This window comes from Protopterus annectens, chromosome 8.part1 (genome assembly GCF_019279795.1).
Source record: "Protopterus annectens isolate FY-2018-M chromosome 8.part1, PAN1.0, whole genome shotgun sequence".
In the NCBI taxonomy this organism is placed as follows: domain Eukaryota; kingdom Metazoa; phylum Chordata; order Ceratodontiformes; family Protopteridae; genus Protopterus; species Protopterus annectens.
Genome location: NC_056742.1, coordinates 96,242,315 through 96,264,483, shown reverse-complemented (window position 1 = coordinate 96,264,483; position 22,169 = coordinate 96,242,315). Strand labels below are relative to the sequence as shown.

The window sequence follows — 22,169 nt, the reverse complement described above, 5'->3', positions numbered from 1 at the left end:
CCTACCAGCAAAGAGTCGATTGTAATAAAATTGTGGCAGAAGGACAAACTACTAAAAGTTGGAGACAGTACAGTGTTTCTGAATAATAACACCTCACTGTACACTAGGCAGAAAAGGAGTAAATTTATTCCAGGAATCAAGGAATGTCAAGAAGCAGGTGTGAGATTTGAGCTGCTGTATACAGCTATCTTCAAACTATTTTTTCCTGATGGATCAAAGTAATTTTTAGATGCAGAACATGCTAAGGAGGAAATGCAAAAAAGTCTGTACAACAAAACGTGAGTCTGTACAACAAAAAGTGAGCTATCAAACAGAAGGGGACTCTCCTCCTTATTCTTCTAATAATAAAGTTCATACAGAGACTATGTCATTGAAACATTTTCCAATGTTACAAATGAAAATGCTTGAGAAACAGATAAAAGCACAGAAGTTGACTAGAAGAACCAGAAGTACATTGGAAACGAACCAGAGACTGGAGTTGGGTGATAGAGATCAACAGGAGGAAAACTAGCTTACAGAGATGCTAGGTAGGCAGATTGGTGTGATGACAGAGATAATTTTTCTGACCTATGATACAGAATCGAAATTGCCTAGATATGGAAAGGACTTGCTGTCTTTAATTATGGTGGCAGTCAAAAAAGCAATTACTAGAAAATGTAAATCAAAATTTAAACAACGATATTAGAAGAAGTGAATACAGTAACAGAGATAAAACAACTGGAATTGAGATCGCTAGAAAAAGGTAGGAGCAAGCTACATAGGAAAAATGTGAATTGTGGGAACAACAAACACAGGGGAGGAATGATGTTTAAGAGAAGGCAGGACTTAAATGAGCTATGTAATGTTTGACTGAAAAAGAGTGGGTAGATTATAAGTTATGTATGACGTTTGCAACTGGGAGTGTCAGTAAGGTTTGCAATGTAAAATGGTTGCAAATAGGATTCTGTTTGTGTGGTTTGTTTTCATTTATATAAATGTATGATTGCTTATGTCATAAGTGATGGTTTAATAAAGATGTTTCTTGTTTAAAAAAGGGGCGGGAATGAAACAATTTATGTAATGTTGCTTAAGAGTTATACTGCATAGCAATATATGCAAAGCATAATGTTTGTTAATTTTAACTTGTTAATCCAGTTTGATTACTTTCATATAAATGTAAATATGCCTATGTCACAAGTGAAAATTCAATAAAGGTGTTAAAAAAACAGGAAGAAAACTAGCAATTCAGAAGTTAGTGAACAAATGTGGGATTACAAAGCATCAATCACATTTGTGAAATATAGCAGAACAAGACAACCTGGAAATATTGGACTTTTTTGACTTTGTTAAATGTGTAGGGGGCTCCAAAGCATATGCCCTACTTCATATCATTAAACTTTGGAAGAACATGAAAGACTGGGTGCAGTGGAAACGAAACATTAACTGTAGGTAAAACAGTTTTATTCATAATATTTTTTATAAAACATTACATACAGTGCATGTTATATAGTAAAGCATTTTCATTTTTTTGTGTGTGTGTTATAGGGATACACAAGTAAAAAGGTACCCCTCTTTTTGCTCCTTCTTGTTTAGTTTCAAGAAATGTGGGCATTGCAATGTAAAGAAGAGAAGAAAGACTGGACAAAAACAAGTTTTAAGTTAACAGGATGTAATCTTGCATTGTTGAGGCAAAGGAGGGTTTTAAAAGTATACAGAGCATGATGCAAGTAAAACTGATATGCTTTTTCTTACTTTTACATATTGGAATGCAAAAATTAAGGCCCTAGGCTTGATCTAACAGCAGGTTTTTAAGTGGAAGCAAGTAAATAAAAGAACACAATTTAATGCAACATTTTCCTTTAGTAAATACATGTGCACAGTGCAACATGAGAACCTTGTAGCTGAAGGCAACTGTATATCTGATTCTCATTCTCGTCTTTCTATGGAGACAAGCTGATTGATAACCAGGTAATAACAATGTAACACTTTTCTTTCAATGGCTAAAAGATAATGTTTTCTGAAAGCATTCAATTGTTTTCTACATCTGGTAGATAAGACAAAAAGTGACAGTACCTAGTGTGAGTAGAAGCACAGGCTGCACCATGCATCTTAGCATGGATAACCTTCTTTATAGGTCAATTAAAGCCTGTGAGTATAACTGTCAATCTGGGACAGTTGTTCCTACTAGAAGGGCTAAACTACATTATTTGAAGATACACACAATTTTGTGTGCTTGTATAAAGTTAATAGGTTCTGGGCTGTTTGTTTTTTTTTTTTTGTTTGAGGGTTTTCATTAAAACAAAAAGTCTTGTAAGACATGACATAAGTTTAAATGGACATAACAAGAAATAACTGTATAAAAGATCAACCTGCCAAACATTGGTGTGTGCCTGTAACACAAAACCTGAAGCTAGTCATTTTTAAAAAGCTGTTATACATAACAGATGGGAATAATAACTTATTATCATAATGCCAACACTATCCGTATTATCTTTGAAAGTGAATGGTCTCACAGGTATATACAAAAAAAGAAAGACTAGTGAACTATATTAACAAATGCAGAGTGCATATAGCTATGCTGCATGAGATGCATTTGGAAGGAAATGAGCATGTGAATTTGATAAAAGCTTTTTATCTAATTGACCAGTTCTGCTCCTTCACTTCTTCCAAGAAATAGGGGTTGGCCGCAACACTGTCACCTGTTTCCAACATTTCTTAAATGGATAATTCAGAGTCAAATCAAGCCCATCCCTATTGCAGCCAGCACCTTTTACAAGAAGAGTGCCCCAGAGATCCATACTTGCCCCTCTTTTGTTTGCAATTTTTATTAACAAACTGCCCTCTGGTCTCCCTAACCTTCCACTGCTCTTTAAGCAGGCATGGTATTCTTTGATCCAGTTCCTCATATTCGACTACTCAAACCCAGCTTCAGTCTGACCTTCAGTCCCTTGATTCGTGGCTAAACAACCATAAGCTACACCTAAACCCCTCTAAAACAAAAAGTACAATATTTGGAATCTCACAAAAAGCTAAAAAAGATTCCTAAAAATCTCAGCATTGCAGATCTCAATGGTTGCCCAACAGAAACAACCACATCCTTGAAAATACTTAGGTTTACGGCTGGACCAGTCACTTAACTTCCAAAGCCACATCAAAATCACCAGGAAAAACCTCAGTTCTCTTTAATTCTGGTCCTGGAAAATATCTTTCTCTCCAGACCAGCTAGAGCTACAACAGGCAAAGGAGTCCTCCTCACTCAACTTGAATATGGGCTCCCCATCATAGCCACAGCCTCTCAAAAACACTGATCCACTCTACAGTCTATACAAAGTCTGCCAATTTATTTCCACTTCCTCCCCTCAGGTACACTGCATCACCCTCTCAAAGGCCAAATGGCTACCAGTCTCCTACAGAGCTGACCTACTCCACGATCTCCTGTTTTCAAACTGCTTCAACCAGGTGCCTTTCTACCTCTTGCAGCCAAACCCCATAATAAAACCACCCCCCCACAACCCCTCTCCCAGTTAACTCCCTCACTACAGATACCCAGAACTAAACTGTACTGTACTGATCACTCCTTTTCTGTTCTTGCACCCAACCTCTGGCAATCCCTCGTCCTTCACCTTAAAATAGTTTCCTTTCCCCACCTTCAGAGCTCAACTCAAAAAACACCTTCATCAAAAATCTGACTGCAAGTGCTTTTCCACTGAACACAACCTGACTCTTTCACCTGCATCACTTCTACTTTGATATTCTGTTCTCAGCTGCTGCTTCCCTCTCATATTTACTACTAAAATTAATTCACATTTGATTTTCTACTCTGCTTATATTATTTACATATTTTATCAATTGTCTATTGGATTATCAACCTTCTGTGATTACTCTCTCTTTGTGAATTTATTCTATTTTCTTTTTTTGTGAATCTCTTCATCTGGGCTGTGCCTATAAAATGGTCTACAGTGGTTAGTGTACTACCCTAGTAAACAAACTAAAATAAAATAAAGAAAGGATTTCAGGATGGCTATTCGGCGGAATATCTTGGACAAAGGAAAAGGGAAGTACTTACATTAATTGCTAGAACAGCTCCAATAGTAATAGAAGAGGACAAAAGATAGTAAGGGTAGATCTGTAGTAGTAAGGGGCTGCTGACAAGGGAGGACGATTATGCTGGCATGTATTTATATTCTACCTAGAACTACTACAATGGAGCTTAAGAAAATACTGCAATAAAAATTAGCTTTAAGTAGGGAATATTACTTATAGGTGGGGACTGGAATTTGATTTGCAACAGTGGGGCTCTATCTGGGGGCTTAGAAGGAAAAATATAACAAAAAGATAGCAGATTTCTAAAGACATTTATGAAAATATTTGTTATGGAAGATGTGAACTGAGCAGTAGGAGTCTGGAGAGAATTTACATATTTTTCCACAAGGTACAAAAATTGGGCTAGATTAGACAAATTATAATTCACAGTAACATGTGCATTTAATTGAAAGTTTTGATAGGCATACAATAAGTATTTCATATTATGCACCAATAATAACTAAAATAAAAAATGTAGGGTAATAAAATAAAAAAAAAGACACTGGTGCTTCCCCACGTATCTGTTAAAACAGAGAGGAGTTTAAGAAATGGGTAGTGGAAATTATTGGGATGTGATTAGGGAAGAAAGAAATTTCAGAAAATATACCCAGGGAGTGGGATAAAAATGAAAGTGCAGTTTAAAAAATGGTCGAAATAAAAGAAAAATAGATGTGGTTAAGAAGTAACAAGTATTATTTAAAGGGACTGACGAAAGTTAAAGTATTGCACAATATCACAGAACACGAGAGGTGCAACTGCAGAGTGGTAAAGTGAAAATAAGGGACTACCTGGATAATATGCACGAGTTTAAAAAGATTGCTGTTAAGAAATTTTTTGATAACTCCATAGCACAAAAGCTTTTAGCACAATGGTTCAGGCAACAAAAAGTAGAAAGGGTTGTTGCCAAGCTTAGGGAGCCTACAACAAGAAACATAACTTGAGATCCTTCACAGGTATTAGAAATATTTTGGAAATTTTATGAAATCTGTATAAAGCAGAGAAATTTGGAAATCAAGAAAAAGTACAAATGAAAATGTTTATGGAAGAATTAAATATGCCAATCTTAGAGGTAGATGAGACTCAGTTATTAACAGGATAGGAGGAGATGAGATAAAAATGGTGATGTATAACCAATCTGCAGGAAAGTATCCAAGAATAGATGGTATTTCCTGTGTAAGTTTGGAAGCTAGGAGGGATGAAAGTGATAAAAATCTGGAAGGTTTTGTTTAAGAGCATTTTAAAAAGACAAGAATCACAAACATCCTAGAAGAAAGCTGTGGTGGCTGTAATGCCTAAAGATGGTAAAGACCCACGAGATCCAGCTTAATATAGGTCCATTTCAATTCTAAGCCATGATTATAAAGTGTTTATGTTTATAATGGCTAAATGAATGGCAAAGGTGATGCCAAAATTGATAGATATCGATCAATGTGGTTTTGTGGAGGGGAGGTAAACATTTGACAACATTAACGGAGCAATGATGATCCAGAGGGACGCAGAATGTTAAAAAATACCTCAAGTGTTGGTGAAGCAAAGAAAGCATTCGAAAGAGTAAACTGGGATTTTATGAGTAGAGGAATGGAAGCATTCCCTGACACAAAGTTAATTAGGAGGATATATGAGGGATTGGAGAAAAATTAAAGTGTGTGGGGGGGTTCCCCTCTGATAAGTTCTGTTTGAATAGAGAAACTAGGCAGGGCTGTCCTGTTCTGTCTGAATAGAGAAACTAGGCAGGGCTGTCCTCTTTGTCATTTGCATTATATTTAGAACCACTAGCCAAGAAAATGAGGGACTCAGAAATGTAAGGATACAGTTGGTATAGTAATCAAGAAAAGTTGGTTTTATTTGTAGATATTTTGTACCTGATAAATCCAGAAAAGGATATTTCAATGTTGTGGAACATTCTGAGATAATTTCATAAGTTCATAGGTAGGTACTAGGCTATTGGCCCTAGGGCCTATATAAGCCTAGGCAAATGATACCCTGACTTTTGCCATGCAAGAAAATTATTTTCCTGTGCCCCTGTCAAGAAGAGCCACAGAAGTGATCTCCGGGGTGAATTTCCTATCTCCCATCCAATCATCAAGATTTTTCTTGAAGAGTGCTAATGAGGAGCTTTGTTTGATACAGATAGGTAGTTTGTTCCAGAGTATGGGAAGTCTCTGAGATAGGAATCTATCCCTCCAGCATGTTCAGTTTATTGTGGTGACAAGGTTTAGGTCACTAGAGCATGTAGCTTGGGATTTCTTTACGTGGAGCATGTCCAACAGCTCTGGGTTTGACATAGCTTTGCATGTTTGGTGGAGATCGCCTCTGAGTAGGTGATATGCGACAGAGTAAAGTTGGAGTTTTTTGAGACTGTCTGCGTAGGGCACCTATTTGAGGACGGTAATCCTCTTTGTGAGGTATTTCTGTGGCCTTTCCATTTGTTGTAGATGTCTTGTGAGGTACATACCAAAAGGGGCGTTGTACTCTATAATGGGTCTAATGAGTGATAAGTAGAGGGGAACAATGACCTCTTTTTTCTTGGATGAGAAACCTTTTGTGATGAGGTGTGCCACGTAGAAGGATTTCCTGACTACTGTGGCGATGTGATTATCAAAGGAGAGACTACTGACCACTTGTGTCCCAAGGTCTCTTATCACACTTTTGGTGTTAAGTAGATTACCGCCTATGTGGTAGTTCATGGGTACAGAGTTTTTGCTAAAAGGGATGACAATGCACTTTTTGGCATTGAGCTTGAGGCCATGGCTTTGACACCAGGCATCTGTCTCAGTGAGACCCTTTTGTAGGATGTCCACATAGTTAGGAGATTTGATTATGGCTCCTCGTTTGCAGTCATCTGCGAACTTTGTTAGCCAAAGACCTTCTGTGTTAGCCTGTACTTCAGAGAAGTAGATACCAAACAGGAGAGGACCTAGGACTGAACCCTGTGGTACTCCACTTGTCACTTGCCTGAAGTTGGATTTAGAGTCTGCTACGTTCACAGTGTGGGTTTGGTCAGTGAGCCAGTTGGCAACCCATCTTGTGACACAGGGATTTATACCTAGTTTAGAGAGTTTGTCTATAATTCCAGAGTGGGGAATGGTGTGGAAAGCCTTGGCGAGATCTAGATAGGCTGTGTGTACCACCTTACCCTCATCTCCAGCTTTGGTGACCACTTCAAAGAGGTCTATCAGGTTTAGGAGACATGATCTGCCTTTTACAAACCCGAACTGTGTAGGGTCCAGAGATTGGAGATTATCAACGTCATTGTTTATAAGTTCCATGATGATATGCTCCATAGCCTTGCAGAACAGGCTCGTCAGGCTAATGGGGCGGTAGTTCCTGGGGTCCATGGTGGCTCCCCCTTTGTGGTGTGGGATAACTGTTGCTGTGCGCCATTCAGTGGGGGCAAAGCTTGAGGTGAGGCTATGACTGAACATGGTACTTAGGTGGGGTACCAGTTCGTTCTGTAGTTCATGCAGAACGCAGTCTGGGATGTTGTCAGGTCCCATTGATGCTGTGTTCTTGGCTTTGGAGAGTGTGTTTTTCACCTGTGCAGCCGTGATTACAGGTACTTTGCATTCTTCCAGTATAGAGATGGGCCCTTTAGGGGATGAGAGAGGAGTAAAGTTAGCACTGAACCTATCTGCCAGGATGTTGGCAATATCAGTTGGTTCTGTATATTTAGGGCCATTGTGCTGTAACTCAGAGAAGATCTGAGTGTTGCCATTGAGATTCTTGACATAGCTATAGAATGCTTTGTGGTTGTCTTTAGAATCAGAGGCGATTTTGTTTTCGTAACTAGCTTTGGAGGATTTTATGAGGGATCTCAGCTTCTTACTGAGGCTGACCACGGAGTTCCTCCAATCATGGGATTTTACTCTTTTTTGCAACAGTTTCTTTCTTCTGTTGTAGAGTTTATTTACAGCTGGGGGCCACCAGATAGGATTCCTTTTTTTGGAGGATAGCATCTTGGTTCTGTTAGGGATTGCACAATCCATGCACTCATGTAAGTGCTTATAAAGTGCAATTGTATAGGATTCAGCAGTCGTATCTCTATTGTCCATCAGCATGGGTGTCATGAAGTTTGCCACTTCTGTCTTAAGAAGCGTGAAGTTGGCTTTGGAGAAATTTATTACGGTGGTTTCCCTAATGGGGGGTGGGGGGGTGGGGCTGGGATGTGGATATCTAGGGTGATTTGCTTGTGGTCAGATCTGACCAATGAGAAATTGACCTCTGGTGTGGAACACCGGTTGCCCATGTTGGTAATGACCAGGTCTAGGATATTGCTGCTCCTGGTGGGGGTGTGGATAAGTTGATCCAAGGCATTGGAATTTATGAATTCCAGAAAACGTTGAGCACAAGAGTTGGTACAGCAGTAGTTTTCCCAGTTAATGGTGGGGTAGTTGAAATCGCCCATTATTAGGGTGTTAGGATGTACCCTAATATTTTCCAGTGTATCAAAAAATGAGGAGTGGAAATCCTGGGACATGGTGGTGGATCTGTAGAAAGCTACAATTTGCATTGTGGTCTTGCCCAGAGTTAATTGCACTTGGATAATCTCAGATGCATTATGCTGAGCAACTAGCCTGGAGGTGTGGATATCCTTAATGAATATGGACACGCCTCCACCTTTAGTGCTTCGGTCCAAGTTAGGTAGCTGAAAGGTGTGGCATGAATTATATCCTGGTAATGCAGGGGTGCTCTCTGGAGCCTTGAACCAGGTCTCTGTCACTGCACAGATGTCGATGTTCTCCATTTTAATGAGTGTCTCGAGTGAGTGCATTTTGAGGTTTAGACTTCTAGCATGGAGTAGCATTAGTCTCAGTTTTGCTTGCTTGTACCTGTTACGGTGGTGAATTTGTCATTTGAATCTTGCCTATAAAAGGCACTATAGGGATGGCAAGAGCCTTAGCCAGTATCCGGAATCCCAAGGGCGACAGGTGCAGGCCATCTCTGACAAAGCATCGTGGTTTGTCGATCATGTCATCTCAGGCAGACAGATACTGGATCCCCTTAGAATGACACCAGAAGCTTAGCCAATTGTTGAAGTCAATCATTTTGTCCTTGTACTGTGGTATCATTCTGGGTGATGGCAGGATGCTACTCAGGGCTAGGGACATACCTGCCTGGGGTGCATGATCAGAAAACTCCTCCATGTCTCTTTTCATGTAGTCCAGGGAGGTACGTCTCAGGTCATTCACACCAACATGGACAATGACACAGTCATATTTGTACTTGCTGTGGAGTGACCTGAGTGCATGCATTATGTCGCGAATCTTGGCACCTGACAGGCAGCTGACATTGACTTTCTCCTTGCTTAGCCTGGTGAGTGGAACATCAGTGTGCCTGACTATAGCGTCACCTATGACTAGAGTGTTAGGTACTTTGTTATGTCTTATGGGCTGTGGTTGAGTGGCACACTGAGTTTGTGGGCTGTGTGTCATTTGGTATGTGTTGAGGGGGTGGAGGTTGCTTGCATTTCTGCTTTGGAGGCCCCTGTTGCTTGGGTAGATTTTTTTTGAGAGCCTCCGCAAATGTAGGTGTGTGTTTTGTATTTCTATGTGTGTGTTTTGGTGGTGTAGGTTTTGAGGGACTATGTGATGAGTGTGGTGCAAGTGTTTACCTTCTCCTGTTGACTGTCTAATCCAGTCTTGGGTGAAGAGAGCTTTGCTTCCAGTTTGATTATATAAGTGCATCTCTCACAGGTTGTAGTGTTGGGTGGTAGGAGGAGAGGGTTGTCTATGTACATGAGGCAACTGTTGCATTGCCCCAAGATGCCCAGATTCATCAGGTAGACAGGAGAAAACACCGGCAGCTGACCCTTAGACATGCCTGGATAGGTGCTTATTTATTAAGTATTAAAACTGTTTTTCTCTAGACAAGTGAGGAAAGTTGAGTGCTGTAGTAATTTGTAGCTTATTTAGTGCTTACAATGAGTTCTGAACAAGTGCTGAGCTCAAAGAAACAGATCTGAGTGCTGAAACTAGAAAACTGGCTAGTTCTAAGAAACAAAATTAAGCTAGAAGGCTTCCCCCCCAACACAACTTGGGGGCTCAGAAGCTTACAAACAGTCCTGGATACAGCAAATCTGTATCTGGACTACACAACATACAGGAAAGGCAGGAAACAAGCTTAGAATTTTTTTTTTTGTAAAGTGGAAAGGGGAAAGGAGGAGCAGAAGCGAACTGGGTTGGCCTTCTTAAATGTTCTCCCTGGAATTGGTAGAATGAGGTAATGACACTAGACTGGGAGGAGTGTCCTAGATCAAATTTACAGTAGGGGTGGGCAACTGCAAAGCCACCAAGTATAAAAACAAGATACCAAAAGGAAGGGATGGCGGGAAACAAAAATCAGAACAAACAAACCCAATCAGATGCTTAACAATTGTAGAAAATTCTACTTAATACCTCACACACAGTGAGTAAAATAAAAGTGCTATAAATAACTCAGAAATAATCAAAAAACAGGATACTTAATGTTATACATCTCAGATTCGTTAGCTCAGAGCCCTTCCTCCGATTAGCTTGGTGTGAAATGGCAGAAACAGTCATAAGTTAACTTAAGTAACAAAGTTGAAACCTGAAACAACTTTAAAAAAAGTTGTGAAAGAACCAATGAGGTGCTTATTCCAAGGCGTAGTCCAGGCAACCCCAGTCAGCCAATGACCACAAACAATTCACTCTCACTAAAATGCTATACTCGCCTTGGCTAAGCTATGATGACCTGGGACATGTGCTCAGACACACAGCCTCTATTAACAAACAACTACGCCCAAAACACAAGCCTGAGTATGGACAATGCTACACTACCAACACTACTTGGGTAGAAAAAAATGCAGAAATGTTTAAACAGATAAAGGATCAAGGAGACTCTAGAGAATGCTTTTAAATGCAAACAAGTTATATGATACACTCCTAGCAGGAAATCAGAACAAACTCAACCAGATGCTTAACAATTGTAGAAAATTCTACTTAATACCTCACATACAGTGAATAAAATAAAAGTGCTATAAATAACTCAGAAATAAGCAAAAAACAGGATACTTAAATGTTATATATCTCAGATTTGTTAGCTCAGAGCCATTCCTCCAATTAGCTCAGTGTGAAATGCAGAAACAGTCATAAGTTAACTTCTTAAGTAACAAAGTTGAAACCCGAAACAACTTTAAAAAAAAGCTTGAAAGAACCAATGAGGTGCTTATTCCAAGGCGTAGTCCAAGCAACCCCAGTCAGCCAATGACCACAAACAATTCACTCTCACTAAAATGCTATACTGGCCTTGGCTAAGCGATGATGACCTGGGACATGTGCTCAGGCACACAGCCTCTACTAACAAACAACTAGGCCCAAAACCCAAGCCTGAGTATGGACAATGCTACACTACCAACACTACTTAGGTAGAAAAAAATGTTGAAATGTTTAAACAGATAAAGGATCAAGGAGACTCTAGAGAATGCTTTGAAATGCAAACAAGTTATATGATACACTCCTAGCAGGAAATCAGAACAAACCCACCAGATGCTTACCAACTGTAGAAAATTCTACTCAATACCTCACACACAGTGAGTAAAATAAAAGTGCTATAAATAACTCAGAAATAAGCAAAAAGCAGGATACTTAATGTTATATATCTCAGATTCGTTAGCTCAGAGCCCTTCCTCCGACTTCCTCCGATTAGCTCAGTACAAAATTAATGAAGATAAAACAAAGGCAATATCTGTAAACTATGTACACACACAAATTGGTTCAGCAATACCCATCTTTATGGGAACATGATAAAATGAAGCACTTAGGAGTACGGGTCAAAAAGGATTCTGTTACAGTAGCTAAGGATATGTGGGAAGAAACTAAAGATAATACAAAACTGAGAGACCAAAAGCTCTTGTTTTTGGATCTGGATAGCAAGCTACAATCAGTGAAAATGCTTTTAGTCTCCTTCATTTTATATACAGGTCAGACATATTTTTATCAACCAGAGGAGAAGCTGGGCACAGTAATTAATAGAGAGGTGAATGATTTTATCTGGGGGGGGGGGGGTAAAAGGGTAAGGGTCAAGTGGGATAAGTTGATCCTTCCAGTAGACACGGTGGTTTAGGATTACCTGATGTGAAAGGATATTTTAGAGCTACAGAGTTAAGGCTCATATAACACGAGCAGAACACTATAATTCAAAGTGGAAAGGGATGATGAAGTAGGGTGGGGTGGGGATTTCAAGAAATAAGGTGAGTGTGGGATTCTGGATGTAGATCCTTAAGGAGAACAGCAGCAGCCATACAGAATATTATAACTGTAAAGTAGCAGAAAGTATTCTTAAGAACTAAGCCAACATGAAAATGGAGATTTTGATGACAGGGGTGACTGTAATTATGGGTATGGAGATCAGGCAAGCGGCCCTGAAATTTACTGGAGAAAACTGGCAAAGGAACCAAGGTACTCAGAGCAAACAACTAGAGAGGGAAAAGTAATAGACTGGGAAGAGGCCAAAATGACATCTAGACTGCAGGCTAAAGACTGCCTTCCCTATCTGGGATTAAATATCAGAGCCCAGGCAAAAAGAAAGGGATAGGAGACTCTTAGGTGAAAGATCTGCTCTAGTAGAGTTTTTAGTTGAATCAAGAGAGGCTGCCGTTATATAAGTAAAAATAAGTAGGGCATATACAATACTGCACGATAACTATAGGAATCAATCAGAGGTTAGAAAAGATTGTGAAGACAGGCTTAATAAGCAATTCACAAGGAAACAATGGAAGGACATATGCATGGCTACCAAATATACAACAAAGTCTAGAAGATTTAGAATTTTAATTCTGAAGTGTTTGCATAGGCATTTTTATACCCCAAGCAGAATTTTTCCTCAGGTAGGTGGCAAATGTTGAAGGTGTGATGGGGGAGAAACAGATTACTGGGAACATATGTTCTGGGAGTGAAAGGAGCTGGTATACTTGAAAAAATCCTTACAAAGTGCTCTGTCAGAAATATTGTTGAGTAAATGGGTGTAACTAAGGAAGTTATTTATTTTTTTAGTTGGGATATGGGATCTGAATTGCCTAGACATATTATGGCCTTACTAAGTTTAATTATAGTGGCTGCCAAAAAGGCAATTACTACAAAATCAACTGTATTTGAAGTAATGAATATTGTAACAGAGATAAAAGACCTATAACCTGAAACCCTGAGCAAAATGACCGGCTGAGGGTACAACAGTGTCACATAATTTATTCAACAAGCTAAATACTTAAATGCCATACAACTATGTCTCTGCATACCATGCCTACTGTGTAGTACTCCACGTTCTGTACACTTTAGCTCACAGTACATCATCCACATATCCTTAAAAAAATCTTGCAAGTTTACACTATCGTTCATTACAGATTAATAATAGTGACTCAGTATGTGTTACATTCACAAGACAAGTCTCCTAACATCAGAAACTAGCTTTTTCCTTATCAGTTTCTGTAATATTACTCCTATGACAACAACCATCCTCATGGGTTGTATCCTGTGGTCTATAGCCATCTTTCTGCTGAACTCTGCAAAATCATAATTTTATTTATCATGAAAAGTGACTTGGGACATTTGATTAAAATGCCCACAATTTAAAAACTGCTTCAGTACATTCCAGGATAAAATGTCAATAAACTTTTAACAAACAGCTATATACAAGATTACATCAGACAATCCCTTTTATCTAATTTTTGGACTCTCTTCAAAAAAGTCTGTATACCGAATCCACTATCAAACAAGTCATAACTACTAGATTTTAATCTTGCAAGAGGTACCTAGATGTCCTAACCTTCCAGTATACAAAGCAAGTCATTTAAATACATGGGTTTATGAACAATGGCTAGTAACTGAGCAAGCAAACATTCATTAAAGCTTTTACTAAGAAACATGAATACTTACAGGATTAGTCTGAAACTCTTTTGTCAGTTTCTCATAATCTGTTTCAGTGAAGGGTTTAATCGACTGTTGTTGTGCACTCATGGTGAAGAGGGGCTGGGAGAAAAAGCAAACAGAAAAGCAGTGAGCAAAATACTAATAATTCCATTTTAAAGATGTTTAGGTTGCGGCACACTTTTTAATTGATACAACTTGCACACAAACCAACCAAATTCTAAGACAACATTACAAACATTGCTTTATTTACTTTGTTAAAGCCATCCCACTGAAACAAACAGCCTGAGTATTATATGTTTAATATTGTGATGGTTGAACAAACACTGTTAATGAAGCATTTAAGTAACAGCAGCTTTTGTTCACATAGATGACTTTTTCCATTGGCTCAGCATTCCTTTAAATTAAAGGTGCAGAAATCCTACCACTACTGGACTTGCAAACAATAAAACCCAAATGAATTTTTGAAGTGAATAACTGCAAAATTATTCTTCTGTTACAATATGTATTTTAATTCTTGAACTTTCAATCTCAGGTATGTGAAAGGTGTCACTTTTGTAAAGTGTAATGACCACTACATGCACATGTACTGGCACGCAGTGAAGAGCACACTTAGTTCACCGCAACTGTGGAGTAAATAACCCCCGACATGCATCTATCACTGAAAGATTAAAAACTCAAAAAAACAAAAAAAAAATCATACAAGGCAGAAGTATGTGTTTCCACCCTGTAATAATGTTTGTGGATGAAGGATCTGGATTAAAGTGCATTTCTAAGCTTTATTTATTATGTATTTCATAATTTGAAATTGTTATACTGTTCTAGCTAGTACCACTTCTGACTCTATGATATCGCATGGGACTGTCACTTATTTGTGCTGTTCTTAAATGCTTTCACAGTATCAGATCCGCTGTTTGACAGACTCCACGACAACAACAAGTTTATTAAAGTATTTGGGATCTAAGTAGTACACAAAATAAAATACAAAGTTATGCAAACTACAAATAAACATCTAAGAAAAATGCATCACAATGCAGAGAAACAAATTGTGAAAAATAATCAAATTACAGGGTGGAATGTTTGTAAGCCAGATATTAAAAGCCAATAAAAAAGATAAGCTTTTAGGGATTACTTAAAAGTGCTTAACGTTAGGAGCTCCTCCAGCCACCCTGACAGTAAGTGCCAAAAATACAGACCATGAAAGAAAAGCAGAACTCCCAAATGAATCTAAACATATTCTCAGAACCAGCAACAGCCATAAGGAGGCATAGGAAAGGGCAAGGGAAGATCAATACCATGCATTCTTGAAAATGGTGGGACATAGGTCATGTAAGTTCAAAAGGACCCCAAACAAAATCTTGAAGATAATATACAATCTGGGTGGTGGCTAATGCAGACAACAGAGAAGCTGCTTAATGCTAAGGTACTGAGAAACTACCATAAGTAGCTGGCTGCACAGTTCTGCATCAGCTGCAAGCAATCAGGTTTACAGTCAAATAGTCCATGGTACAAGGTAATGCAGCTGTCCAAGCAGCAGAAGACCAAGGCATGCATGACCTCTAGGATATACACAGATGGAATAAGGATTCTTAAAAAGGGCAATATTATTAAGATGGAAACACGAGAACTTGAAAACAGAGGACACCTGATCTTTAAGTACCAGCCAAGAGTAACCCATATATTACACACGTTGATCAATAATTCCAATCCGTCAGTACTGAAGATGATGATAGTGGACAGGACTGAAGCACAGGAATCTCAGAGTGGTGTTACTAGCCACAGCAACTACACTGGAAATGCTAAGCTTTAGCTGCTTTAAACATTACACTTTTCTAAATGCATTCCAGACCATCTGCAATGCTGGTAATAGCAGACACAATATCCAGGGAGAAGAAGAGTTACAGCTGCATGTTAACAGCAGAGTAGTGATACTGCCGACATTTCTCCCAAATGATATCTCCTAGGAGAAGTATGAACACACGCAGCAAGCAAGAACCCAAAATCGATCAGGCACCAAAAGTGAGCACTCCAGATCATGGGATTCTACCCAGGGCTGCTTAACAGACAGTGATCTGACCAAGTGATTGCCATGTACATGTCTAGGATAAATGAAACTGTTATCTTTAGCCTGTCATATCAGTCTATTTTCTTCATTCAGAATCCCATACTCCAGAAGCAGTCTTCACCAACACCTGTCTAGAGTTACTAGCATCTGCCAGCTATATATTTCATTTTGTGACACTGCTCACCCCCACCTCTATTCTTCTAATATAAACCTTACGATAGCTAAGTCTCTCTGAACCTATTTTACACCCCGCCTCTTAACTATAATATTACATTTTCTGCCCTACCTAGTTCCTTCCCTTACCTCCATTTCTTTGAACTTGTGAGCACTATCAAATGATTTAGCTATCAGTCTGACAAACCCACTAATACACTTCTTCAAATGCTTCATGGTCAACATCTACTAATGCATAAGTATCTTTTATAGTGTAATAGCTGCCTGTACTTTCATATGAACGTAATCTAGTTGGCAAATGCACGTCTGTTCATGTACAATACTTGATGTCTGTTTAAAAATGAAAATGGGTTTTTGACTAAAAACAGTCTGACAAACCCTGTAAACAAAAGCAAAATAAAATAGAAATAAGTAAGATGAACAGTTGGCAGCAGAGTCTACCCTGAATGACTGAAGAGACAAGTAGGAGGCAAACGAGTCTAGGGCTACAACTAAGAAATTGCAGCAGTACTGCAACTAATAATCCAAAAGAATCCTATAGTATACCATGTCAAAAGTTGACTGACTGACTGACCAGGACCAGAACTGAATAAAAAAACATAATCCTTTGCCACAAGAATATTATTAAAGACCCTGATGAGGGCAGCCTCTATTTCTGACTGAAAACTGTACTGGAATGGATCATAAATATTTTTTCTCTAAAGATAAGAGTCCAATTGCATACATGATACCTTATCCAGGATCTTATCAATGAGTTATGAGAGATCTGGGAACACAGGTTGATAGCAATCTCTCTTTTGACCATCACATTGACACTGTGGTTAGAATGTCCTTCTATGTGACACATCTCATTACTAAGGGTTTGGCATCCAGGAAGAATGAGGTCATTGTGTTCCTCTACTCTTCCCTCATTAGGCCAATCATCGAGTAAAATGTCCCATTTGGCATGTACCTCACTAGTCAACTGCAACAACTGGAGAGGCCACAAAAGTACCTCACAAAGAGAATCCTAGGCCTCACTTATCCTATATGGACAGACTCAAAAAACTCCAACTATTCTCTGTCTCATATCGCCTACTTAGAGGTGATCTCTGCTTGACTTACAAAGCCATGTCTGACCCAGCTCTGTTAGAAATGTTATATCTAAAGAAATCCCAATCCCTCTGCACCACATGCTCCAGAGACCTCAACCTCATTACCACAATCAACAGAACATGCTGGAGGGACAGGTTCATAACCCAGAGACTGCCTATGCTATGGAATAGACTTCCCATACATGTCAAACAGAGCACCTCACTGGCCCCTTCAAGAGAAATCTTGATGAGTGGATGGAAAATAGAAAATTCACCCCGGGGATCCTTCCAGTGGCTCTACTCGACAGAGGCAATGGGAGCTAAGGTCGGGTGGCATGATGTCAGCGTAATCCTATGGGCTAGGCTTGTAAAGGCTCCAGGGCCATTAGCCTAGTACACACCTATGAATACTGTTGAAAGTGTATCATGGAGCAGACTAGTACATCTCCAACCCTGCTCAAACTTTCTTCCATTCCTCCTATGTTTATGAAGCTCAAAATCATATCATGGCTCACTTCCCACAGAATAAAGCATAAGGGGTGTGGAGTGGTATAATGGTTAAAGATGTTTTCCTAATAGTCACAAGGTATGCAGTTTGAGTCTCAACTTTGAAAAGGAAATTGGCTAGGCTTAAAATGGCCCACAAGTGCAGCTAGCCTAACTATGAACCTATAGCATGGGACCAAAGATATTCAGGTCTATATTACAACAGCGAAGAGGTGTTTAATTGAACGCCTCTTCGCCGACACATATAGAGTGAACGCACTAAAGCGCAAATGCTCAGAACAGCGATTGCTTTCCCTGGAAAATAAATCGCTTAGCCTTCCCCAAGTGTTTGACCCTTTCACCACTGTAGTGCGATCTTGGAGTTGGTATATTTAGGGTATGTGTGGGGGGCACATTTCCCCCACATTGGGGGGTGTAATGTTTGAAAGTGTGTGTGTGTTTGTGTGTTAGTACTACAGTAGTACTGTATGAGGAAGTCGGAAGTGGCAGAGAATTATGTAAGAGTGGTACAGAATATGTACAAGGGTAGTGTGACATTGGTGAGGACTGCGGTGGGAGTGACAGATACGTTTAAGGTGGAGGTGGGATTACATCAAGGATCAGCTCTGAGCCCTTTCTTATTTGCAGTGGTGATGGACAGGTTGACAGATGAGATCAGACAGGAGGCCCTGTGGACTATGTTTGCAAATGACATTGTGATATGTACTGAGAGTAAGGACCAGGTTGAGGAGACCCTGGAGAGGTGATGTGCGTTAGAGAGGAGAGGAATGAAGGTCAGCAGAGCTAAAACAGAATATATGTGTGTAAATGAGAGGTAGGGTAGACGAATGGTAAGGATGCAGGGAGTAGTAGAGTTGGTAAAGGTGGATGAGTTTAAGTACTTGGGATCAACAGTTCAGAGTAATGGTGTGTGTGGAAGAGAGGTGAAGAACAGAGTACAGGCAGGGTGGAATGGATGGCAAAGTGTGTCAGGAGTGATTTGTGACAGACGGGTACCAGTAAGAGTGAAAGGGAAGGTCTACAAGAGGGTAGTGAGACCAGCTATGTTATATGGGTTGGAGATGGTGGCATTGACAAAAAGGCAGGAGTCAGAGCTAGATGTGGCACAGTTAAAGATGTTAAGATTTGCACTGGGTGTGACTAGGATGGACAGTATTAGGAATCAGTATATTAGAGGGTCAACTCAGGTTGGACAGTTTGGAGACAAAGCAAGAGAGGCAAGATTGCGTTGGTTTGGACATGTGCTGAGGAGGGATGCTGGGTATATTGGGAAAAGGATGCTAAGGATGGAGCTGCCAGGTAAGAGGAAAAGAGGAAGGCCTAAGATAAGGTTTATGGATGTGGTGAGAGAGGACATGCAGGCGGTTGGTGTGAAAGAGCATGATGCAGAGGACAGGAAGAAATAGAAACAGATGATCCGCTGTGGCGACCCCTAACGGGAACAGCCGAAAGAAGAAGAAGAAGTAATAAGGTACAACATGACATATGAAGAATTGAAAAAATTAGAAAAAAATAAACTAAAAATTAAAGTTTATTTTGTGTGATACAGTGCTCAATCATCACTTGTGGTACCATATTTACATCAGCACTAATAGAAATAAAATACTCAATGTAGCGATGATTATTATTCTTACATTAATAGGTTAAATAGAAGTGTAATAAAAATACTAGTGGTACAGAAACAAACAGTGAGCAGAAGGTGAGAAACAGTCCAAGAGCAGGCCTAGCTTAGTAAGGCATGTTCATACAGTGTTTTACAGATTAATTAAGTTTAAGTTTTACATAGCTGAAAATTGAGGTACAATAGCAGGGGGAAGCGAAGTCAGTTGAGAAAGACTGTAATGAAGGGGATGGCAAAGTGGCTTCAGAGAGAGGGAAATTATCTGGGTTGAGTACAGGGGGCAAAGCCAGTTACTTGTTAGATATTTCTTTTTGTTTTAAATGCGGAGTAGCAGGGGTTACATTGTATGTCTAATGGGAGTGCATTCCAGGACTTAGCTATTTTGTTAGAGTAGAGGGAGTCTCCATGGTAGTTATGTGATTGAGTTATTTTGAGAAGTGGCATGGTGGAAGATCTTAGGGGCCTGCAGTGTAACTGTGGTTGGAGAAGGGTTGAGATTACAGGGCAGAAATGTGGGGTATGTATGAATTTCTGGGCGATGGTAAGTTGGTTTAAGGTTAGATGGTTTGGAAGTTCCAGCCAGTCTAGTTGTAGGAGTGTGGAGCAGTGATGGGCTTTGTGGGGTTGATTAGAGGCAAACTTGGCAATTTTGTTGCATCAGGATTCAGGATTGTGGAAGTCTGCTTTGTGTAAGTTGGTGTATATATGAGAACAGTGGAGAATTGTTGAGAGAAGTTGTGATCTTGCTGTGGCTAGTCTGGCTTGGGGGGTTAGGTAGGGTTTGGCCCTATAAAGTGCACCGAGTTCAGAATTTACTTTGACGGTTAGTGAAATGTGAATATCAAATATGAGATGATCAACTATTGTGATGCCTAGGAGTTCGGCCTGGTTGGTAGGTTCAAGTTTGGTACCATTAGAGGAGTCAATTGAGAGGGGTGGGTAGTTGGTCTTGTTAGATTTCTTTGTAAACATTATTAATTTGGTTTTGTTTGGGTTTAGAATGAGTTGGTTTCTGGATAGGTAAGTTTTAATTTCTTGGAATGCTTTTTGCATTTTTTCTTGTAGCTTTTGTGGGGAAAGGGCAGCGCAGATAAGAGCAGTATCATATGCGTACTGTATGACTGTGGCTAGCTGAGTTGACATATTAAGGTTATTAGTAAATGTTATGAAGAGGAGGGGGCCAAGTATGGAACCTTGGGGTACAACAGTGGATACTTGCAGTAGTGGGGGGAGTTTGTTCTCCCATTTAGTAGCCTGCTGATGGTTTGACATATAACTAAGAAACCATGTCAGGGATGCTGGACTGATATTGTAAGAAATTACTTTGCTTAGGAGTAGTTGGTCGGAAATGGTATGAAAGGCTTTTGACATGTCCAGAAAGATTGCAGAGACTAGTTGTCCATTGCTGGTGTATGGAATCGGTGAAGGATAACAAGGCTGTGCTATATTGGGGTCTAAAACCATGCTGGGTACTGGAGAGGAGGTTGTTAGAGGTAAGGTGGTTTTGGAGTTGCAGATGTATACATTTTTCTAGGATTTTGGCTATGGGTGGGAGGATAGCTGTGGGGCAGTACACAGAGATGTCTCTAGAGGGGCCTCCTTTGTGGAGAGGAATGATGGGAGCGACTTTCCAGAGGAGGGGCACATGTTGTTCAGAGACTGAGCAGTTGATAAGTATAGAGACGAGGTAGGGTATAGATGGGGCAGCAATTTTTAGGAATTCATTTGGCAGTTGATCAGCAGCTAGACAGCAAGGTTTTAGGTTGTTGAGGAGCTCATTATATTAGTATCCTTCTCAACTATTTAACCCAGATATGCAGCCACCTCATCCCTTCTCCCTTGTAAATATCATCTCTGGTTAAACAGTAATATGTTATTTTTTCTTGATTCCTTTTTTACATTCTCTTTTCCATATCATAATAATCTCTGGTATTCATCTCTAAATTTCCCCAATACATTTCTATACATGGGTTCATAGGTAGGTACTAGGCTATCTGCCCGAGGGCATTTATAAGCATAGCCAGAGTGTGTCGGCTTTCGCTGCCCCATTGATTAATTAACTGATCCTCTGTCAAGCAGAGCCAATGAAGTGATCCCAGGGATGTATTTTCTGTTACTCATCAAGGTTTCTTTTGAAGAGTTTTAGTGAAGGGCTCTGCCTAATGTAGTTTGGAATTTTGTTCCAGGGCATGGGGAGTCTCTGTGACAGGAATCTATCTCTCCAGCATGTTCTACTTATTGTTATGGCGAGGTTTAGCTCACTAGAGCACGTGGCTCGCAGTGACGTGGATTTCTTTAGGTGGAGCACGTCCATTAATTCTGAGTTGGACATGGCTTTGCAAGTCAGGCAAAGATCACCTCTGAGTAAGCGATATGCCATTGAGTACAGCCGGATTTTTTACAGTCGGGCTGCAGAGGACATATGTTTGAGGCCAGTAATCTTCTTGGTGAGGTACTTTTGTGGTCTTTCCAGCTGTTGGAAGTGTCTTGTGAGGTACATCCCAAATGGGGCATTGTACTTTATGATGGGTCTAATTAGTGATGTGTAGAGGGGCACTATAACCTCTTTATTTCTAGATGCGAACCCTTTAGTAATTAGATGGGCCACATAGACGGATTTCCTAACTACTTTGGCAATATGATTGTCAAAGGAGAGATTACTATCTACCTGGGTCTCCAGATCTCTTATTACCTCTACTGTATTAAGGGGGCTGCCACCTACGTGGTAATTCATGGGTGTTTTGTTTTTCCCAAATGGGATGACTATGCATTTTTTGGCATTTAGC

At 39.8% G+C, this 22,169-nt stretch overlaps 1 protein-coding gene across 1 annotated transcript in view; it reads right to left on the bottom strand.

Moving 5' to 3' along the window:
* Positions 1–22,169, bottom strand: part of PIEZO1 (piezo type mechanosensitive ion channel component 1) — a 3,550,337-nt gene that overhangs the window by 90,273 nt on the left and 3,437,895 nt on the right. Inside the window, exon 44 of the mRNA XM_044081575.1 lies at positions 13,953–14,045. Coding sequence (XP_043937510.1) covers positions 13,953–14,045 — 93 coding nt within the window. The remainder of the gene's footprint in view (positions 1–13,952; positions 14,046–22,169) is intronic.